Source organism: Cetorhinus maximus, chromosome 4, assembly GCF_964194155.1.
Source record: "Cetorhinus maximus chromosome 4, sCetMax3.hap1.1, whole genome shotgun sequence".
In the NCBI taxonomy this organism is placed as follows: Eukaryota; Metazoa; Chordata; class Chondrichthyes; order Lamniformes; family Cetorhinidae; genus Cetorhinus; species Cetorhinus maximus.
The window spans coordinates 47035291-47054010 of NC_135882.1; the positions used below are offsets into that span (position 1 = coordinate 47035291).

General features: G+C 40.1%; 1 protein-coding gene across 3 annotated transcripts in view; it reads right to left on the bottom strand.

Annotated features, from left to right (window-relative positions):
* Window positions 1-18720, bottom strand: part of cdk13 (cyclin dependent kinase 13) — a 91096-nt gene that overhangs the window by 25254 nt on the left and 47122 nt on the right. For 2 of the 3 annotated variants that reach the window (XM_078540136.1, XM_078540134.1), the window contains 7 exons: window positions 18329-18518; window positions 12856-12912; window positions 8138-8239; window positions 7949-8026; window positions 6091-6207; window positions 4683-4814; window positions 1973-2172 (listed from right to left, as the gene is read on the bottom strand). In XM_078540136.1, coding sequence (XP_078396262.1) covers window positions 1973-2172; window positions 4683-4814; window positions 6091-6207; window positions 7949-8026; window positions 8138-8239; window positions 12856-12912; window positions 18329-18518 — 876 coding nt within the window. The remainder of the gene's footprint in view (window positions 1-1972; window positions 2173-4682; window positions 4815-6090; window positions 6208-7948; window positions 8027-8137; window positions 8240-12855; window positions 12913-18328; window positions 18519-18720) is intronic. The other variant, XM_078540135.1, reaches the window with a different exon arrangement.

The window sequence follows — 18720 nt, forward strand, 5'->3', positions numbered from 1 at the left end:
GATACCGAGGGGCCATCACAATTCTTCTCTCAATAGTGCAGATGGTCTTTCATGCCCACCAAAACACAGAGACCTTGGGTTTAATGTCTGATTCAAAAGGTAGCACCTCTGACAATGTAGCACCCCATCATGTGTCAGCCCAGATTGTGCGTTCAAGTTCTGGAGTGGAGCTTGAACCTACAACTTTCTAGTTAAGAGTTGAGAGCATTACCAAGTTAAATTAAGCACAGTAAAACTTTGCTAAGAGACACGGAGACATGTAGGGGGAGGTTTAGAGTGTGCATGCCCAGAAAGCAGAGGTTAAGCAGGGCACATGCAGAGAGAAACACATTGCTAGGGAGAAGTGAGTCAGAGGCAATGAAACAAAGCAGCTGGTGGGGGAAGGCACAAAATACCCAACGAAGAAAACAATGTAAAAGGATACAACTGGAGATACTCTCACATATTTCTGGGGCAGAGAGAAACAGCAAGAGTATTTGAGAGGGGGAGCGGTCAGGGCGGGAGCATAGGGTCTGTACTGGGGCCTCAACCTTTTACAATTTACATCAATGACTTAGGTAAGGGGGGGTGAACGCATGGTCACTAAATTTGTAGACGACACAAAGATAGATAGGAAAATATGTTGTGAAGGGGACATGCGGAGGTTGCAGATGGATATAGATAGGTTGAGTGAGTGGGCAAACATCTGGCAAATGAAGTTTAATGTGGGAAAATGTGAAGTTGTTCACTTTAGCAGGAAGAACAAAAAAGCAGAGTATTATTTACATGGAGAACGACTGCATAATTCTGAGGTGCAGAGGGATCTAGGTGTTCCAGTACGAGTCACAAAAAGTTAGCATGCAGGTACAGCACATAATTAAGAAGGCTAATGGAATGCTATTCTTTATTATGGGAGGGATTGAACAGTATGCTTCAGTTATACAGGGCATTGGTGAGACCGCACTTCGAATACTGTGTGCAGTTTTGGTCTCCTTATTTAAGGAAGTATGTAAATGCATTGGAGGTGTTTCAAAGGAGGTTTACTGGATTGATACCTGGAATGAGTGGGTTGTTATGAGGAAAGGTTGGACAGACTGGGATTGCTTCCACTGGAGCTTAGGAGAGTGAGGGGTGATTAGATTGAAGTATATAAAATCCTAAACAGCCTTGACAAGGTGGACGTCGAAAGGATGTTTCCTCTTGTGGCTGAGTCCAGAATTAGGGGGCATTGTTTTAAAATTAGGGGTCGCCCTTTTAGGACAGTGATGAGGAGAAATTTTTTCTTTCAGAGGGTTGTGCGACTTTGGAATTCTCTGCCTCAGGAGGTGGAGGAGACAGGGTCATTGAATATTTTTAAGATAGAGGTAGATAGATTCTCGTTAGGCAAGGTTAGATGGGAATGTGGAAATCGAAACACAAGATCAGCCATGATCTTATTGAATGGCGGAGCAGGCTCGAGGGGCCGAATGGTCTACTCCTGTTCCTATTTCTTATGTTCTTAGAGAGCATAAAGAGAGCAAACAGAGAGAGAGAAAGTGAAGGGGGGGGGGGGTGCAAGAGAGCAAGGGTGAGGGGAGAGCGGCGAGTGAGAGTAAGAGAAATAAGGTTAGAGAGGAAAAAAAGCAAATCTGAAGATGAAATTGGAATGGTAGGGAACAGATGGTAAGACATGCAAGCCCAACAGCTAAGCCAAGTGTTAATATATGTGACCTAGTTATGAGAGATTTTATTGATTGAATATTTGACTTGAGCAGCCCCCTTGTCTTGGGTGAAAATTGAAGTGTATGCAGAGTGACTTTTTCATTCTTTACCACCAGTGTCACTGAGAACACATTATGTTTTAAGAGAAAAAATCTACAGGCCAAGTTGAGCTTTGAAGTACAGAATATGGAGACAAGCTGAAGGCACAGTTACAGCAGACCCTTTTATTATTGAACATGCAGCACAAACGGGAAAATGGGAGAAATCAACAGAAAGCAGAGTTATCACTGACCTATTCCTATACTGGAATTGCCCTGAGTTTTATGTTGAGAGAGCTGCAAGCCTTGGGGTGTGTTGTTCCTGCTATCATCCATACATAAAGCAGAATCCTTACGAGGAACTTTAGCTGCTGCATCATCGCTAATTCCGGACTGTTTCTGTCTTCGTCGCTTTTTGCTCCATAATTCATGGCAATCTTGCCAGTGTGGCAGGCTATAAAGAGACAACAATATTCATACAGTTGATACAATAAACAATGCTAGCTACATATTCCCTTCAGCAGCCCAATCCCAACTGCTGCTCCTAAATCATGTTGCTTCGGGCAGCAAATTTCAGGTCATTACCACTTGCTGCATAAAAAGTCCTTCCTCATACACCCCCTGCATCTCTTGCTTAAGATGTTAAATCTGTGACCTCTAGTCCTTGCATCATCAGCTAACGGGAACAGATTTTCCTCGTCTACCTTATCTAAGCCCATTATAATAATCTTGTACACCTCCATCAAATCTCCCCTCAGTATCCTTTTCTCCAAGGAGAACAAAGCGAGCTATTCCAACTTAACCTTGCAACTAAAACTCCCCAATTCTTGAACCATTCCTTGGCATTCTTTCAAAGAGCCTCACATCTTTCCAAAAGTGAGACAACCGGGACTGGGTGCAATACTCTAGTTGTGGTCCCACCAGAGCTTTATAAAGGTTCAGCACAACTTCCCTGCTTTTGTACTCAATGCCTTTATTTATGAAACACAAGATCCCATTGGATTTGCTAACTGCTCTCACAATATATCCTGCAACTTTCAAAGATCAATGCACACGCACCCCCAGGTCCCTTTGTTCCTACACAATCTTTAGAATATTGCTGACAGACACATTGTCAGAGCCTTAATCATCTTGCACTCATCAGGATAAACGCAAGAATGCCAAATTTCAAAACATCACAACAATATATACTACAAGGAAAGTTGACTGATTGGCTGAGGCGTTGCCAACAAAGGGACACTTTGGTCAATCAGTGTCAACTTGCCAACCAATCAGCACCCTTTCCTCCTGTAGTATAACTTCTTTGAAATTTTGGTATTTTTGCATTTGTCCTGAGTGCAAGGCAAAAAGCTTTGGTAACATGTCTCTCTTTTCAGCAATATTCAAGTTCTGTACAATCTTTAGAATGGTGTCATTGAGTCTATATTACATTTCCCTAATCCCTATCTCTTCTGCCAAAATGCATCTTCTCTGTATTAAATTCCATCTGGCTACCGTCTGCCCATTTTGCTAATCTATTTATGTCCTTTTGCAGCCAATTAGTATCATCCTCACTGTTAGCCCACTCCAACTTAGGTATCATTGGCAAATTTTTAAATTTTACTCTGTATTCCAATATCCAAGTCATTTATATATAGCAAAAAAGCAGTGGTACTAGCACTGACCCTTGGGGAACACCACCGTTTACCATCCTCCAGTCTGAAAAATAATAATTTATCATGACTCGCTATTTTCTGTTCTTTAGCCAATTTTAGACAACATCCCCTCTATTTCACTCTGTTACTATCTCCTGTTACTTCATCAAAAAATTCAATTAGATTACCCAAGCAGATCTGTCTTTACAAATCCATGCTGACTCTGCTTAATGAACTCAGACTTCAAGAGCTTGTTGATTTGTTTTTCCCTTATTATCTAAAGCCTTAACCGCTATTGTTATTAAACTAACAGGCTTGTAGTTGTTAGGACTGCCCTTACACCATTTTTTGAGTAAGGGTGTCCAACTTGTCACCCTTCAATCCAGTTCAGCTGTACTAATGTATACAATTAAAATTGTAACTAAAAATTCCAGTAAAAACAGTGGAGATAATTGAAATACAAAAATTTTACTTGAGGCCATTTCAGGGAAAACAGGCCGCAACAAACTGGGGAATATTGAGAACCGGCCTGCTGGCCTGGATTTTCCACGTTCCATTTAGAGAAATTAGGGTTAGAGTTTCTGGACATCTGCCTGCCAGCCTCCTGACCTGCCAATGCCAGTGATCCATTTCCTGAGTTGGAGTGCGGAGTGGAGCGGACTCTCTCTCTCTCTCCCCATCCCCACTGTGAGGGGGCAAGAAATGGTGGCAGTGCAATGGAACTGCTGCAACATCACAGAGTGGGGAGAACAAACTTAGAAAGGGAGCACCACATTTAAAGAAAACTCTAGAGTCAAAGGAAGGGAAGAGGTTCCCACTACTGAGCTCCCTCCCTACAAAAGGGCATCAATGGCCCTTCTACTGCTTTCAAAGTAACTACCACCATCTCTCTATTACTCTGATCAGCAGTACCCTCAGTGGAAGGCAGAGAACTCAGGGCCATCATTTATAAGCTGTGGGCAGCAGGTCGGGGGAAATCTACGCCAGGATGGAGAGCAGCAGTAGGTATCTCTCTGACTATAGACAAATTTCTGTCTATATCAACCATTTGTCTGCCTTGCCGTTCAGCCAAATCCACAGTTACTATAAATAGAGCATACTGTGAGATCATTAATGAAAGGTGCCAAAAACAGCCATCTGTTCCAAGTTGCAGCTGTAGACTAAGTTGAATGGAACCCAGGACTTTTCATCTGGCACTGTCCAATGCAGTATAGTGGCACAAAATAGTATACTGGTAGATGACAAACTAGGTAGAGACTGGGTCTTTTCTCATCTTAGAAATTCTTATCTAAGACTATTAATGCGATCAGCAGCTTGAAGGCTGACTTACTCAGGTGGAGGCATTTTTGTAGGATCCACTTCTCTCAGGAAATCGGACTGAAGAGCATGTTCAGCAGTGCAACGTTTAATGGGGTCCAAAGCTAACATGTGATCAAAGAGATCCAGAGCAGTTGCTGGAATACTGGAAGAAAAAATAATTTCAACTGGAAAAATAACCAGACCCATAAACCTTCACAAGTTGCAAACACACTAAACTCAAAGCTATTATTTTTATTGAATTAATATTATTGAATTTAGTTAAATAAAGCACAGAGGTTGCCCTTTTCCACAACTTGAGGGCACTGAAAAATTAAAAACATGGTAGAAATATTGGACTCAGGCAACTGAAATGGGATTCAAACTCTGATTGAAAATAATGCTGCTTAATAACAGGGAGCAACAGATCACGAAAGCAACAAGCATGCATCCAGCTAGTTAAACCTAACGGCCAGAGGATCTCACTCTCCCAGGTAGATAAGGATGCTAAAGGAGCTTAAAAGGTGACAACAGATGGCATTGCAAGAGTTCAATGATGTGACACTTATGCAGGTAAGTACCAGCAACCATTGTCTTCTTGATTATTTGTGAATATATGCGAACATGGAACGGCACAGGTTTGAGGGTGTCTAGAAATATTTTAAACTGGGAAAAGCAGCCAACATTTGTCTCTAAAAAATGAAGAGGATAAGGATTAGAAACAAACAAATGCTAAAGGGAAGCAAAAGAGAAAATTCATGGAATGGAAAACATTCCTGCTTCCACTGTTCTGTTGTTGTTTTAACCAGCATGCTGGGATTTCCTTTAAGATTCACCAAGCCTAAACCAAGCTCCATAAACAAGTGAACAATATATTAAGTTCTTCTCAACTGAACCCTTACACCATCACAGTAAATCTTTATTACACAGGAATTATAGCACAGGAAATCAGTATTTTGTCCATCACGCTGGTGCCAGTATTAGCTCTTCAACTGGGGCTATCTACTCTAATCCCATTTCCCTGGCCTATCCCACACCATTTTATATTTTTTCTTTTTAAAACATTTAACCAATTCCTTTTAAATTATGGTGCAATCTATGGCACAACAGCTCCCTGTGGTAAAGCATTCCCCTTCATTCTTCTCACAATATTGCTCAATCTATGTCCCCTCACCACGGATTCACTAATTAATGGAAACCACTGATCAATATTTATCCTCTAAAATATTTTCATAACTTTGAAACTTTCTGCAAGATTTTTCCTTAACCTGCCTTGAACCAGTAGATAAAAAAGGTTTTCAAACTTCCCTTGAAAGCTATAGCCTTTCATTTCTGGTACTAAAGTCAAGTTGAATATGTTAGGATCACTTAGGAACACAGGAATGTACAAGACTGGAAAAGGCTGCCCAAGTTCTAAAATGTGATTTCAATAATACACTTACAAAGAATATTCTTCCCTTAATCTTCTACGATACTGCTTCTTTGGTTTCATGGTGTGGAAATAAGGTAGCTTAATCACATCAGGCCACACTGCTGGACATGGGCTACCACAGATTCGGCTATTGGAAAAATATAAAACAAGATGAAAGACCACAACTACTTTTCAGTGCGCAGTATGTTTCTTTACAGCAAGTTTCCTTGCCCTTGGCGTATCTAAAGCTAATATTTATATTTCAATGCTAAGTACAATTTCACCACCTGCACCCTCCCGCCCCCCAATTAGGAAGCTGACAAATAGAACATGACTGACAAAACCTTTTCCATTTTGTCTTGGTAAGATCTATTATGGCATGTCCAGGAGGTTCAAATTAAGGTGCCTGCCACTTGGTGGGTGAGACCCTAATCTAATTGTTGTGGCTATTGAAGAAACAGACTGTGAACTACAATGTCTACAAGTTCAAGTGTACTATATGGGCTATCTAATAATGTAAAGAGATGTAAGGAGAAGCTAGGGCGTTCTCTCATCACGTTGCTTTGATACAGCTGCAGGGCAAATCGTTATTGTCATGTACTCTGCAGTCCCCCAGCAGTATTGCCTGGTAAAGGCACACTTGAATCCTTCTCTCCAGAGGGAGCCTGTCAAGGTTTCAGTAGGAGGGAGTTCCAAAGAAAATGGTGCAAATGGGAACTGTGTTCCAATAGGAAGAAGTGTGCTACCTACCACCCTCTGCCATGAGCATGGCTCATTTAGAACTATTTTCTTGGCCACTAATTTAGTAGGCCTCCTCCATTTCCTTTCACAATTTGTTTTGAACATTGCTAAAGCATTGCACCTGATGCAGGCTAACAATACTAGCGCTAGACAGTTGTCAGCAGAGGGTATGAAAGGTTTGCAGCATTACATGGTGCCAGTAATGTTACATAATGACTGGACTCCAAGGAGTACATGGCATTGATTGATATAGCCCTGGCCATCAACTCAACCCAGAATGTTGTTGAGATGTGTTCATCATCAAACTGCCGATAGCTGGAGTTCTCAGGCTTGCTGTGTTGGGTTGTCTTGTTCTGAATAATGTTCGAAATATGTGCGACCTATATCCTACAGGTTCATTTCATGCACCAGATGCTAATATATAATTTATAATACATGAAATAGGTAACAATTACATCTTAGGTATAAGCATGTGTGATTATAGTGATCTCCTGCATTCTGCAGCATTTAAAGCTTTTGGCAATGTTGAAGACATATTGACCCAATATGAAGGACACATTTGGCAGGGCATTTTCACATGCACTTTTAGATTCTGATGAAATTCTGTATTATCAAGTCAGTACATAGTAGGCATGTGTGGAAACTGCAGGTGAGCAATGTTGAATTTAATACACCACGTGGGGGAACAAACACTTGTCCAGGACGTGGGCATCCATGTATAGGTGTGTACATAGAAGCTTGTGGACCTACCATAGAAAGTTGCTGATATTAATAGAGCTTAATATTCTGATTTGAGATTCATCCACCAATGAGTAAACCATACCAAGAACCTTCCTTTCCAAACCATCAGCCCCACAAATTTAAAAAAGGAGAATGCAAGGACTCAAGAAATATAAATGTAAATGCCAATACGACTGAACTGCCAGGGCTCAGAGTCTGCAAAGTTACCATACGCGATTATTAAATAATGCAGTGACAAAAAGCTGAGGTTTAGGTTGCTTTAAAATGGTTTTCCCATAATAACTTTATGCTTTGGCGTTAACCTATAGGGGAACAATACCAGAGTTAATTTGCAGTGTCAACACTGACTGAAAATCCAAGGGTGAAGATTGAATTTTAAGGGACAATTAAATAATATGAGCACCTACCTGATCAATTCCAATTGAGCAAGCTCTTGATTTGCTTGAAAGATGGGTTTTTTAGTAAAAAGCTCACCCAGTATACATCTGTGTGAAACAAAATACTAGTTTAAGTACCAACATGCTCAATCATTTATATGATGACAGAACACTTCTCTATATGAATTTTCTGACAGCCAGCAAGTATGAATCACTTACCCACAACTCCATACATCTATAGATGGCGTATATCGTTCCTCTCCAAGCAAGAGTTCAGGTGGCCTGTACCAGAGAGTAATAACCTTATTGGTGTATGGCCGACTGAAAGTGCAAATAGGAGAACAGAAAATTAAGAATCAGCGCCTCAAAAATCTAAGAAACTTTGAATGAAGCAAAACAGATGAAGGTTACGAGGACAGAGAAAAACACAGCCAATCAATGGCAAAAAAAATGATTTTATTTCACCCTCTAGCAACACAAATATAATCTTAAGATTCACAATATACTAGGATCTTTCAGGACAGCAATAAAATATACCCACATTTGCTTCTTCCTCTTTAGCCTGTATTTCTGCAACATTTGTGGTGTCTTTGCAAATCTTGGTTGTATCAATTTTCATCTGGCATTCCACTGCTTCTCTCCAAAGCCCACGGTTTTCCACTACTAAAACTGCCTTTAACAAAGCTCAGTTTCTTTTTTCTGTCCCCACAACTTTAAACTGTATAAAACTTTGAAGTCATTCAAACCCTTATTAGTCCAACATCTGGAGAGGATCTTTTACCACACATCTTAGCAGGATGCAAGAAGCCTCCCACCCAATGCATAATTCATCTCATGCACGTCTAGCTCCATTGCTCGTGCTCTTTTCACAAGTGTCAGCTTTATTTGTATCAACACTATAAACTGTACTCATGAATTTTCCTTTTTAGTTCCAACTAAATTCGAAATATGATGCCCTATGTAGTCTCCTTCTTCCATCATCTTGAAGTATTTAGGTGAAGATACATTGTGCCATCTTCTATTCTAAATCATGCTTTCTCAGGGATCTCAGGCTTTAAAACCCAACGATGGCATTATGCAATCATGACTTCACGATATGCCCTGTCATCTCATTCAACCTTGGTGGTATCCTGCACTAAGGGCTTTAGCACTTCACCTTGGTTTCTCAAGTAGAAAACCTGTCTTATTTTCTTCTCTAGCACAAGCTACACTGCAAATTAGGGTGTGTAACCACTGAAAATTCCACTCAATTAAAGAGTGCTGCAGTGGTTGAAAATGATGGGTAATTAAATGGGAGAGCAGCATGTCCATTTTGCTCAGCATTATAGTAGTAAATTATTTAGATATGGTGAAAATTTACAACTGCAAGACAAAAATAATTATAGGTAAGCACATTATTACTAATATCACCCCAAACATGAGGAGCAACTCAGGGTGCAATTATACTGCAGGTTTAATGATTTCTGCTTTGTGCAAACACTTGGCTTGCAGTGTTAATCCAGAATCAGGGCCTGAAATGACTTTGGAAAGAAGTGGCACGAGACTCCTTAAGACAGCAGTCTCACACCACCGAGATTTGAAACAACATGGAGTGTAAATTCAGTGTGTGCCAAACTTGGTTTATAAAGGTATTAATAGGGGTCAATGGGCCCTGTTGGCACTTAAAAAAAAGATAGCAGCTTAGAGTGGAATGATGCTTCAATTCTTGTACCCTAAACATTTAAATTGCTAAAGAGAACTATGCACATGCATAGAGCTCTCTCCTGAACAAGATGGTTACATTTCAGCCAAGCTACAAGTAAGCAATATAAAAAGGATTTTGCATGGCTGTGTAAGTGCAATCCAAGGATGTTCGAATAATGAATATTTGCAAACCTTCAAAGACTTCTAGGTATTCTACATCTCTATAATCAGCCAAGTCACACAATTTCCTATATAACAATGACAGCACTTCAAAAGCACCTAATAGACTATAAAACATCACAAGGTCATGAAAAGTGCTATATAAATGCAAATTTTCTTTAAAAAGGAAAAAAGTAAAGTGAGCATTGGTCCCTTAAGATGGTGAGAATGAGGAATTAATAATGGGAAACGGCAAAGTGTTGACCAGTTATTTTACATCTGTCTTCACTGTGGAAGCCACAAAAATATAACAAGAATATTTGAAAATCAAGAGGCAAAAAGGAGGGAGGAATTTAAAACAATCACATGGGGAATGTACTGGGAAAACTACTAAAACTAAAGATTGCCCCCTGGAAACAATGACTTTCATCCTAGGATCTTGAAACAAGTGGCTGCAGAGATAGTAGGTGCATTGGTTGCAATCTGCCAAATTCCCATGATTTTGGAAAGGTCCCAGCTGATTGGAAAATCGCTAATGTAACACCTCTATTCAAGAAAGGAGGGAGACAGAAAGCAGGAAACTATAGGCTAATTAGCCTAACTATGGTCTTAGGGAAAATACTAGAATCCTTTATTGAGGAGATAATGACAGGGCATTTTTAGAAAATCAAAGCACAGTCAGGCAGGTCAACAGGGTTTTGTGAAAGGGAAATCATGTTTGGCTAATTTATTAGAGTTCTTTGAGGAAGTAACAAGCAGGCTGGATAATGGGGAACCATTACTTGGATTTCCAAAAGGCATTTGATAAGGTGCCACATCAAAGAGAAAAAATGAAAGCTTATGGTGCAGGGGTAACATTTTAGCATGAATAGAGGATTGGTTACCTAACAGGAAGCAGAGGCTAGAGATAAATGGGTCATCTTTGGGTTGGGAAGCTGTAACTAGTGGTGTGCCACAGGGATCCGTGCTGGGACCTCAACTATTTACAATCTATGTCAATGCCTTGGATGAAGGGGCTGAATCTATGGGAGCCAAATTTGCTGATGACACAAAGATAGGTAGGAAAATAAGTTGTCGAGAAGGGGCAAGTGTCTACAGAGGAATTTAGATAGGCTAAGTGAATGTGTAAAAATTTGGCAGATGGAGTATAATGTGGGAAAACGTGAACTTGTCCACTTTGGCAGGGAGAATAGAAAATCAGTACATTTAAATGGAGAGAGACTGCAGAACTCTACAATACAGAGGGATCTGGGTGCCCTAGTACATGAATCACAAAAAGTTTGCATCCAGATGCAGCAAGTGATTAGGAAGGTGAGTGGAATGTTGGCTTCTATGGCAAGGCAAATAGAGTATAAAAGAAGGGAAGTGCTGCTGCAGCTGTATGGGGCCTTAGACAGACTACATCTGGAGTACTGTATACAGTTTTGTCTCCTTATAGGATGTAATTAATTACATTAGAAGCAGGTTCACTTGACCGATTCCCTGGGGTGAAAGGGCTATCTTATAAGGAAAGGTTGAGTGGGTTGGGCCTATACTCATTGGAGTTTAAAAGATTGAGGGATGAATTTATCCTGCGGGAACTTGACAGGATATTTCCCCTTGTGGAGGAGTCTAAAACTAGGAACACAGTTTAAAAATTAGGGGTCACCCATTTAAGACGGAGATAGGAGAATTTTTTTTCTCTCAGAGGGAGACATTAGTCTATGGGATTTTCTTCCCCAGAGAGCAATGGAGGCTGGGTCACTGAATATATTCAAGGCCGAATTAGATAAGATTTTTTATTAACAAGGGAGTTGAGGGTTACGGGGGCAGAAAGGAAGGTGGAGTTGAGGCCACAATCAGATCAGCAATGATCTCATCTCAAGGGGCTGAATGGTTTACTCCTACTCCTAATTCTTGTACTTCTGTATTGGCAGCGTCCTAATCTCTAGTGAAAACCAATGTAAAGTATCCATTTCGTATCTCAGCCATACCTTCTGCCTCCACAGGAAGATTTCTCTTTTTGCCCCTCCCAATCAGCCCCACATTCTTTCCTTTGACAACACTTTTACTATTGATACGTTGATAAAAGACATTTCAGTTCTTTTTATGTCAGCTGCTAATCTATTCTCATGCTCGTTTTTCCCTCATTCCATTTTTCAGATCTCCTCTATATTTTCTACATTCATCTTGGTTCTCTAGTTTATTGTGAATCGTACATTCATCATAAGCCTTTTCTTTTTTCATTTTAATCTCTATATCTTTATCATTTTCCCCCAATGTATCTACTCACTATCTAAGCCACCTCCTCCTTGAAAGATGCCCATTATTAAATTACTGTTTTGCATAATTGCTCCTTGTTCATTGAGATCTTTACTGTATCATGTGGACTTTTGAATGCTAGAATGATCAAATCATGTTTTTGCAAAAAATAAAAGAAACATACCAGCTTACATCTACAATCACAGCTGGTTTTTAAAAGTAGTGATGTCACATATTGTTGAGACAAACTTCAAAACACATTGCACTCCTGACATTCAAAAAGCAAGATTTGCTGTGTTGATACTCTTTCGAGTTATCAACAGTCACAAGTTGCAACTCTTTCGACTACAATCACAGTTCTTGGTTTCCAGGAGTGGGACATGAACCCACAACCTTCTGATTCAAAGGCGAGGGTGCTATGAACTGAGGTACACTAGACAAGTTCCTCATTTACATAATTGATTAAAATTTTATTTACAAATCACATTGTGAAGACCATGTATGATGGAACAGGCTCAAGGGCCTACTCCTGCTCCTAATTCATATGTATGTATGTAATGTGAAAACATTGTGAATTAATGTATGATGCTCACAGCATTACAACAGAGCTCACAGTTTTCCTATATTAATGCTTTATTAATGATTGTTTCTTTCAACTGGCCAAAAACTTCAAAACTGGACTGATTCATTAGTTAAGGGTATCAAGGGATATGAAGCAAAAGTGGGTAACTGCAGTTGAGTTACAGGTCAACTATGATCTAATCAACTGGTGGAACAGGCTTGTGGGGCCTATTTCAGATGGTTCAAGGATTTTAAAGCCAATATGAAATGTTACACTTCATAATGCCACGTACCTTTCCTCTGAATTGTACAAACGAGCCAGTCCAAAATCAGCAAGTTTTATCTGCCCCCTGGTGGCAAAGAAAATTACATTCAATTAAAGGTGCTCTTAAAACCTCAAGTTTTTAATCTTGATATTTATTTTGGTCGTTTGAACACTGCATTTGGTTAGTATTAATATTTTAAATACACCAACAACACACTGCAATTTTAAGAAAATGGGTAAATTATTTAACATTTTATAATCTTAATACAATAAATGTTATAGTACATATATAAAATATATTAAGAAAAATCTGTAAAAACTGTAGTTCTAGACACTGTAGGGATTATGATTGGCACCTCCTGAACTGAGAATAAGGAATACACAATTTAAAAATACTAATAAAGAAATGTAACAGATCTGGAGAGATCAAGACCTTTTTATTGCATTATGAGCGCTGTGTAGGGGAGCCCAGCATATTAATACAAAAGTCAAGGCTGCAGGATTTGCAACCATCTTCAGCCAAAGGTCACCCCTCATTCTTCAAAACTCTAGGGAATACAGACCCAGTCTCTCCAATCTCTACTCATATGCCTCTCCCCTATCTCTATAACCTTCGCAAACTCCACATCCCTGTGCTCCTTAAATTCTGGCTTCTTGAGCATCCCTGAATTTAAGCGTTCCATCATCTCTGGAATTCCCTCCCTAAACCTCTTAGCTTCGCTATCTCACTTTGCTCCTTTAAGACATTCCTTAAAATCTACCCCTTTGACCAAGCTTTTGGTCATCCGACCTAACATCTCCTTCTGTGGCTCAGTTTTATAATGCTCATGTGTGAAGCACCATGAGACATTTTATTACAGTAAAGCCTCTCTATAAATACAAATTGCTGTTATGCACGAGAACTTTGAATCACTGTAACTGATTTCTCCAAACATATAGCGGCAGCCACAATCTCCAAACTAATTTAATCTACATCTCTAAAATTCATATTTTTACATCAATTTGCAAGATTTGCTGAAACAAAATTACAAATTGAATGTTCCATGCCTTTTGTCAATACAATTGTTGGATTCTAATTTTCAACAATGCAGTCATGTTCAATTTTTCTTGATGGCCAATAAAGCTAAGCAGCTTTAGAGAATATAGAAATTAGCACACAAGTAGAGGAAAGGTACATTATAACCAAGAAAACAAAAGTTTAGCAAAACTGTCCCCTATCTCCTGAACTCTCACATACTGGTCCGAGAGAAAGAGAGAGAGAAAGAGGTGCACAACGCTCTGCCAATAGAGAGTTTGGGATCACCGGGAAGAATGAAAAAACATTTGCCAAGAACAGGCCTGGCCTGGAAAGCAGGTGTCATTAGCAAGGGGAAAGGGAAAATAAAAGCTTGACAGTTGGATCTCTGCACGGTGCTTACAAATTATGTTCTCTAAGATGGTTGCCAGCAGCATGATTTCTCCCCAGTCACCAGCCATGCTCAGGGATCTGTTCCGGACCACATTCAACCTCGGAACTGTACCCAGAACCCACTTTGTAATGTTCAATTCATCCTCAGCCAGCAGCTCACATTCCTACACCATGTCTGACGAAGCCACACATCAATATGTTGCACAGGTAGCTAGGGCAGACACACTGCACACACAAATCCCCCTTTGCAAGTCTGCTCCTTTTCTGTTGCTTATGTAAGCGCAGAGGCACATGTGTTCTTTTTCAGATGTTTAAAGCACAATCTATTTCAAATACACTTCTGCCATAACTACAGAGAGGGGGAGGCAAAGGTTGGAAAAACATTTCAAAGGGCAGAATTCCAGAATCAAAAAGTCAAACTTCATCAAAAGGTGGAAATTTATCATCCCTGGCAACAGGAAAAACTGAAAATGAGCACAAAATAGTTAATATAGTCAATTATTATTTCTTTAAAATATTCACTAGAGGCACAACCTTCATTATTGGAGATAATCCAGATGCGTTTAATGATGACAAACAAGTAGGATGAGACCAGTGAAGGGCTGACATCATCCTGAGAGTTGATGAATGCCAGAATAATTCCACTAAATTGGAAGTAAGCAAATAAAAGCAACTATAGCCTTATGTTAACGAAAAAAATTACCAGACACAAACTTGAGGATCACCTATATAAACCTGATATAACTCGACCCTTCATGGCTTCAGAAGGTCTAAATCGTGCCCATCAGCTTCCTTTTAAGAAATGACATCCCAAGTGGACTGTGGAAACATATGATGAAACATATCATGTGGTGTACCTAGATTTCCATAGAGTCTCGACGAAGGTCTTCAGGAAACACTGCTAAGCAAGCTTAAAGTGGTGGGGTTCAAGATAAAATCTGAAAATGGATAAGAAATTAGCTGAAGGAATGTAGCAGCTGGTACCTGTTAGGAGAACGATATAGAGGTAGAGAAATACTGAACAGAGTTTTCCAAGTGTTGGTGCAAGGGCCCCTTATTGTTTCTAATTTACATTAACACCCTGGATTTAAAACTCAAACAGTCATCAGGACATTTTGCAAGAATACCAAATGTAAAGGAACAACAATTTATACTGTATGAGAGTGCTGATTGGTTGGCAAGTGGACTTGAGACATTGCCATGGAGAATGCACCAATTGATTATGGCTGACAGTTAACTGTCAAGCATTGTTTGAAATTTAAACTAGACAGCTTGTCCCTGATTGATTAAGGCAATGTCCTGAGGAATGAGTCAGAAAATGGCTGTCACTTATTTTGTTTAGCTGAAACAGGCGCAATGTGTGTACATAGAGATAAAAACAAAAAACTACCGCGGATGCTGAAAATCCAAAACAAAAACAGAATTACCTGGAAGAACTCAGCAGGTCTGGCAGCATCGGCGGAGAAGATAAGAGTCGACGTTTCGAGTCCTCATGACCCTTCTGCAGAACTGAGTATAGTTAGGAGAGGGGTGAAATATAAGCTGGTTTAAGGTTGGGGGGGGGTGGGGGAGAGAAGTTGAGGGGGGGTGGTTGTAGGGACAAGCAAGCAGTGATAGGAGTAGATAATCAAAAGATGTCACAGACAAAAGGATCAAAGAGGTGTTGAAGGTGGTGATATTATCTAAGAAAATGTGCTAATTAAGAATGGATGGCAGGACACTCAAGGTACAGCTCCCACTAGAGCTGGACCTTGAGTGTCCTGCCATCCATTCTTAATTAGCACATTTTCTTAGATAATATCACCACCTTCAACACCTCTTTGATCCTTTTGTCTGTGACATCTTTTGATTATCTGCTCCTATCACTGCTTGCTTGTCCCTACAACCCCCACCCCCCTCAACTTCTCTCCCCCTCCCCCGCCCCCCACACCTTAAACCAGCTTATATTTCACCCCTCTCCTAACTATACTCAGTTCTGCTGAAGGGTCTTGAGGACTCGAAACGTCGACTCTTTTCTTCTCCGCCGATGCTGCCAGACCTGCTGAGTTTTCCCAGGTAATTCTGTTTTTGCAATGTGTGTACATGCCCGTTCTGCCTGCAAGGGGCCTATGTATTAAGATATATAGCTTCCAGTACAAGCAAATGCACCACACTGCAAGCCCAACTAACAATCTTAAATTGGTTGTTACCATAATTCTTACACACTGAGAATTATTTAGCAAATGTAGCCCAATCACGGAATCACTTCTAATGTTGGACACCGTATTTTGAGTTTTGCAAGCACGGGCTGGTTAGGTAGAGTCTGTAACTTGAGACAGTGGCTGGGACATGCTATTTGACACGACCCACTAGTCTTTGGGATGTACGGCCTACATATTTAACATCACACTGGCACTGAAATTCATATGCCACATTACTCATTTGTGTGATAGACAGAATGTCTTTTTGGCTTGATGGCAGCATTCTGTTAGTGGCGAATACCATTCGTGTTGCTACCTTTTGAGATACCTTGGCCTTCCAGGCATATTTCAGCAACAAGCTTGCATGGTGTGCAAATGGCTCAGGCCCTATTTACAAGGTTGCCGATAAGACCAATCTTATAGTGCGTGGAACTATAAGAATCCCAACACATATATTGACCAGTGGAGGTAGGGTTGCAGTAGACCGTGGTAGAGAATCTCTCGCAGTAGGCTGTGGTAGAGAATCTCTTGGCAGATTTCTCAACTAGTATGTCAAGGCAGGGGAGTTCATTTGACTGCTCCATTTCAAAGGTGAATGTGAGCGCAGGACGGAGCCCTTTCAGACATGTAAAGAAATTATTACATGCAGCTACGGATTTAAATATAGTGAATGTATCATCCACATGTGGGAAATATGTGAGGGATAGGAGGTTAGGTGTAATTCCATCGAAGACATGTTTCTCATGGAATCCAACAAAGATGTTTGCGAGAGCTGGGCCTAGTGGGGATCTCATGGCAACACCATCTATGTGGGCATACATGGTGCCATTAAATCTGAACTCAGCTGCATAAGTTGCTGCATTCATAAGTTCAGTGACATTTGCTAAATAATCCTCAATGTACTAAAAATTATGTTGACAACCAATTTAAGGTCGCCAGTGTGGCGCATGTGTGCGTACTGGAAGCTACATATATTAATACACAGGGCTCTATTTTTTGCAGACAGGAAGAACATGTACATATATTGTACCTGTTTCAGCTAAACAAAATAAGTGACAGCCATTTGCTGACTTATTCCCCAGGGTAATGCCTTGACCAATCAGGGTCAAGCTGTTGGGTTTAAATTTCAAAAAAATGCTTGGCAGTTAACTGTCTGCACCAAATGATGGTGACTTTCTCCATGGCAACGCCTCAGAGTCCACTTGCCAACCAACCAGCACTCTCATACAATATAAATTCCTGTTCCCATTACATTTGGTATTCTTGCAAATGCCCTGATGACTGCAAGACGAAAAGTTTCAACACGTCTCTTTTTGCATCAATACTCAAGCTCTGTACTATCAAATGACTAACTCAAATACAAACTGGCCAGACTTGCAAACTAGAGGCAGGGGAATCACTTAGGCCTTATGAGGCACCTAAGGATCCATCAAAATAAGCTACATAAGATTGTGATCCTTTAGAAGCAGTGTCCCGATTTGGACAGTGGAATAGCCTACTGTATTTAGACGAATAAGAAAGTGATACATTATGACGATGCCAGAAGTTCCCAAATTGTGCCCTGCAACACCATGGTGCAGAAAGTAAAAAAGTGGGAAAGCTCAGCAGATTTCTGTAGTTTGGTGTCTGAAGTGAGTCTTGTTCCACCAGACCCTAGATTTCAATTATTTACTTAGTTCTCATCTTCCTTCGCGTACTCCAAAAATATTGTCTTGCTGTATGGTGTGGGTTGAGACGACCTGACAAGTAGCATCTGGCATCAATATCAAAATGCTTTTTGCATATACAAGGGTTTGAAACTGAACAAATGAATCAGAAATTGAAGTTCTTCAATTTCTAAGCAATTTCAATTTACAAGCATCTCCCATTTTAAGACAGCACTAATCAAATTGCCTACTTGAATGTGGTAATACCTGTTATTAAGTAAAATATTGGAGCATTTGATGTCTCGATGCAAAAAATTCTTCTTATGGCAGTAGTCCAGACCTTCCATTAGTTGTCTCATGAAGGATTTGATATGGTTTTCAGTGAAATGCACTAATCCTGATTCCAAGAGTCCCATTAAGTCATGGTCCATATATTCAAACACCAAATAAAATGCACCTATGAAAGACAAGCAGAAAACTCTGTAAAATAATAAAGCCAGATTAACTACCCTCCAAGGGATCAGCTTTTAGGATGCCTTCAAAGAGGGGAGAATTTGGGTACAGATTAGACATACTCACACGAGGGGGAAACGAAAGGCATCAAAAGCAGTCCTGGATGATTAAATATATAGAGATTGAAGTGAACAGAAAAAGGATCA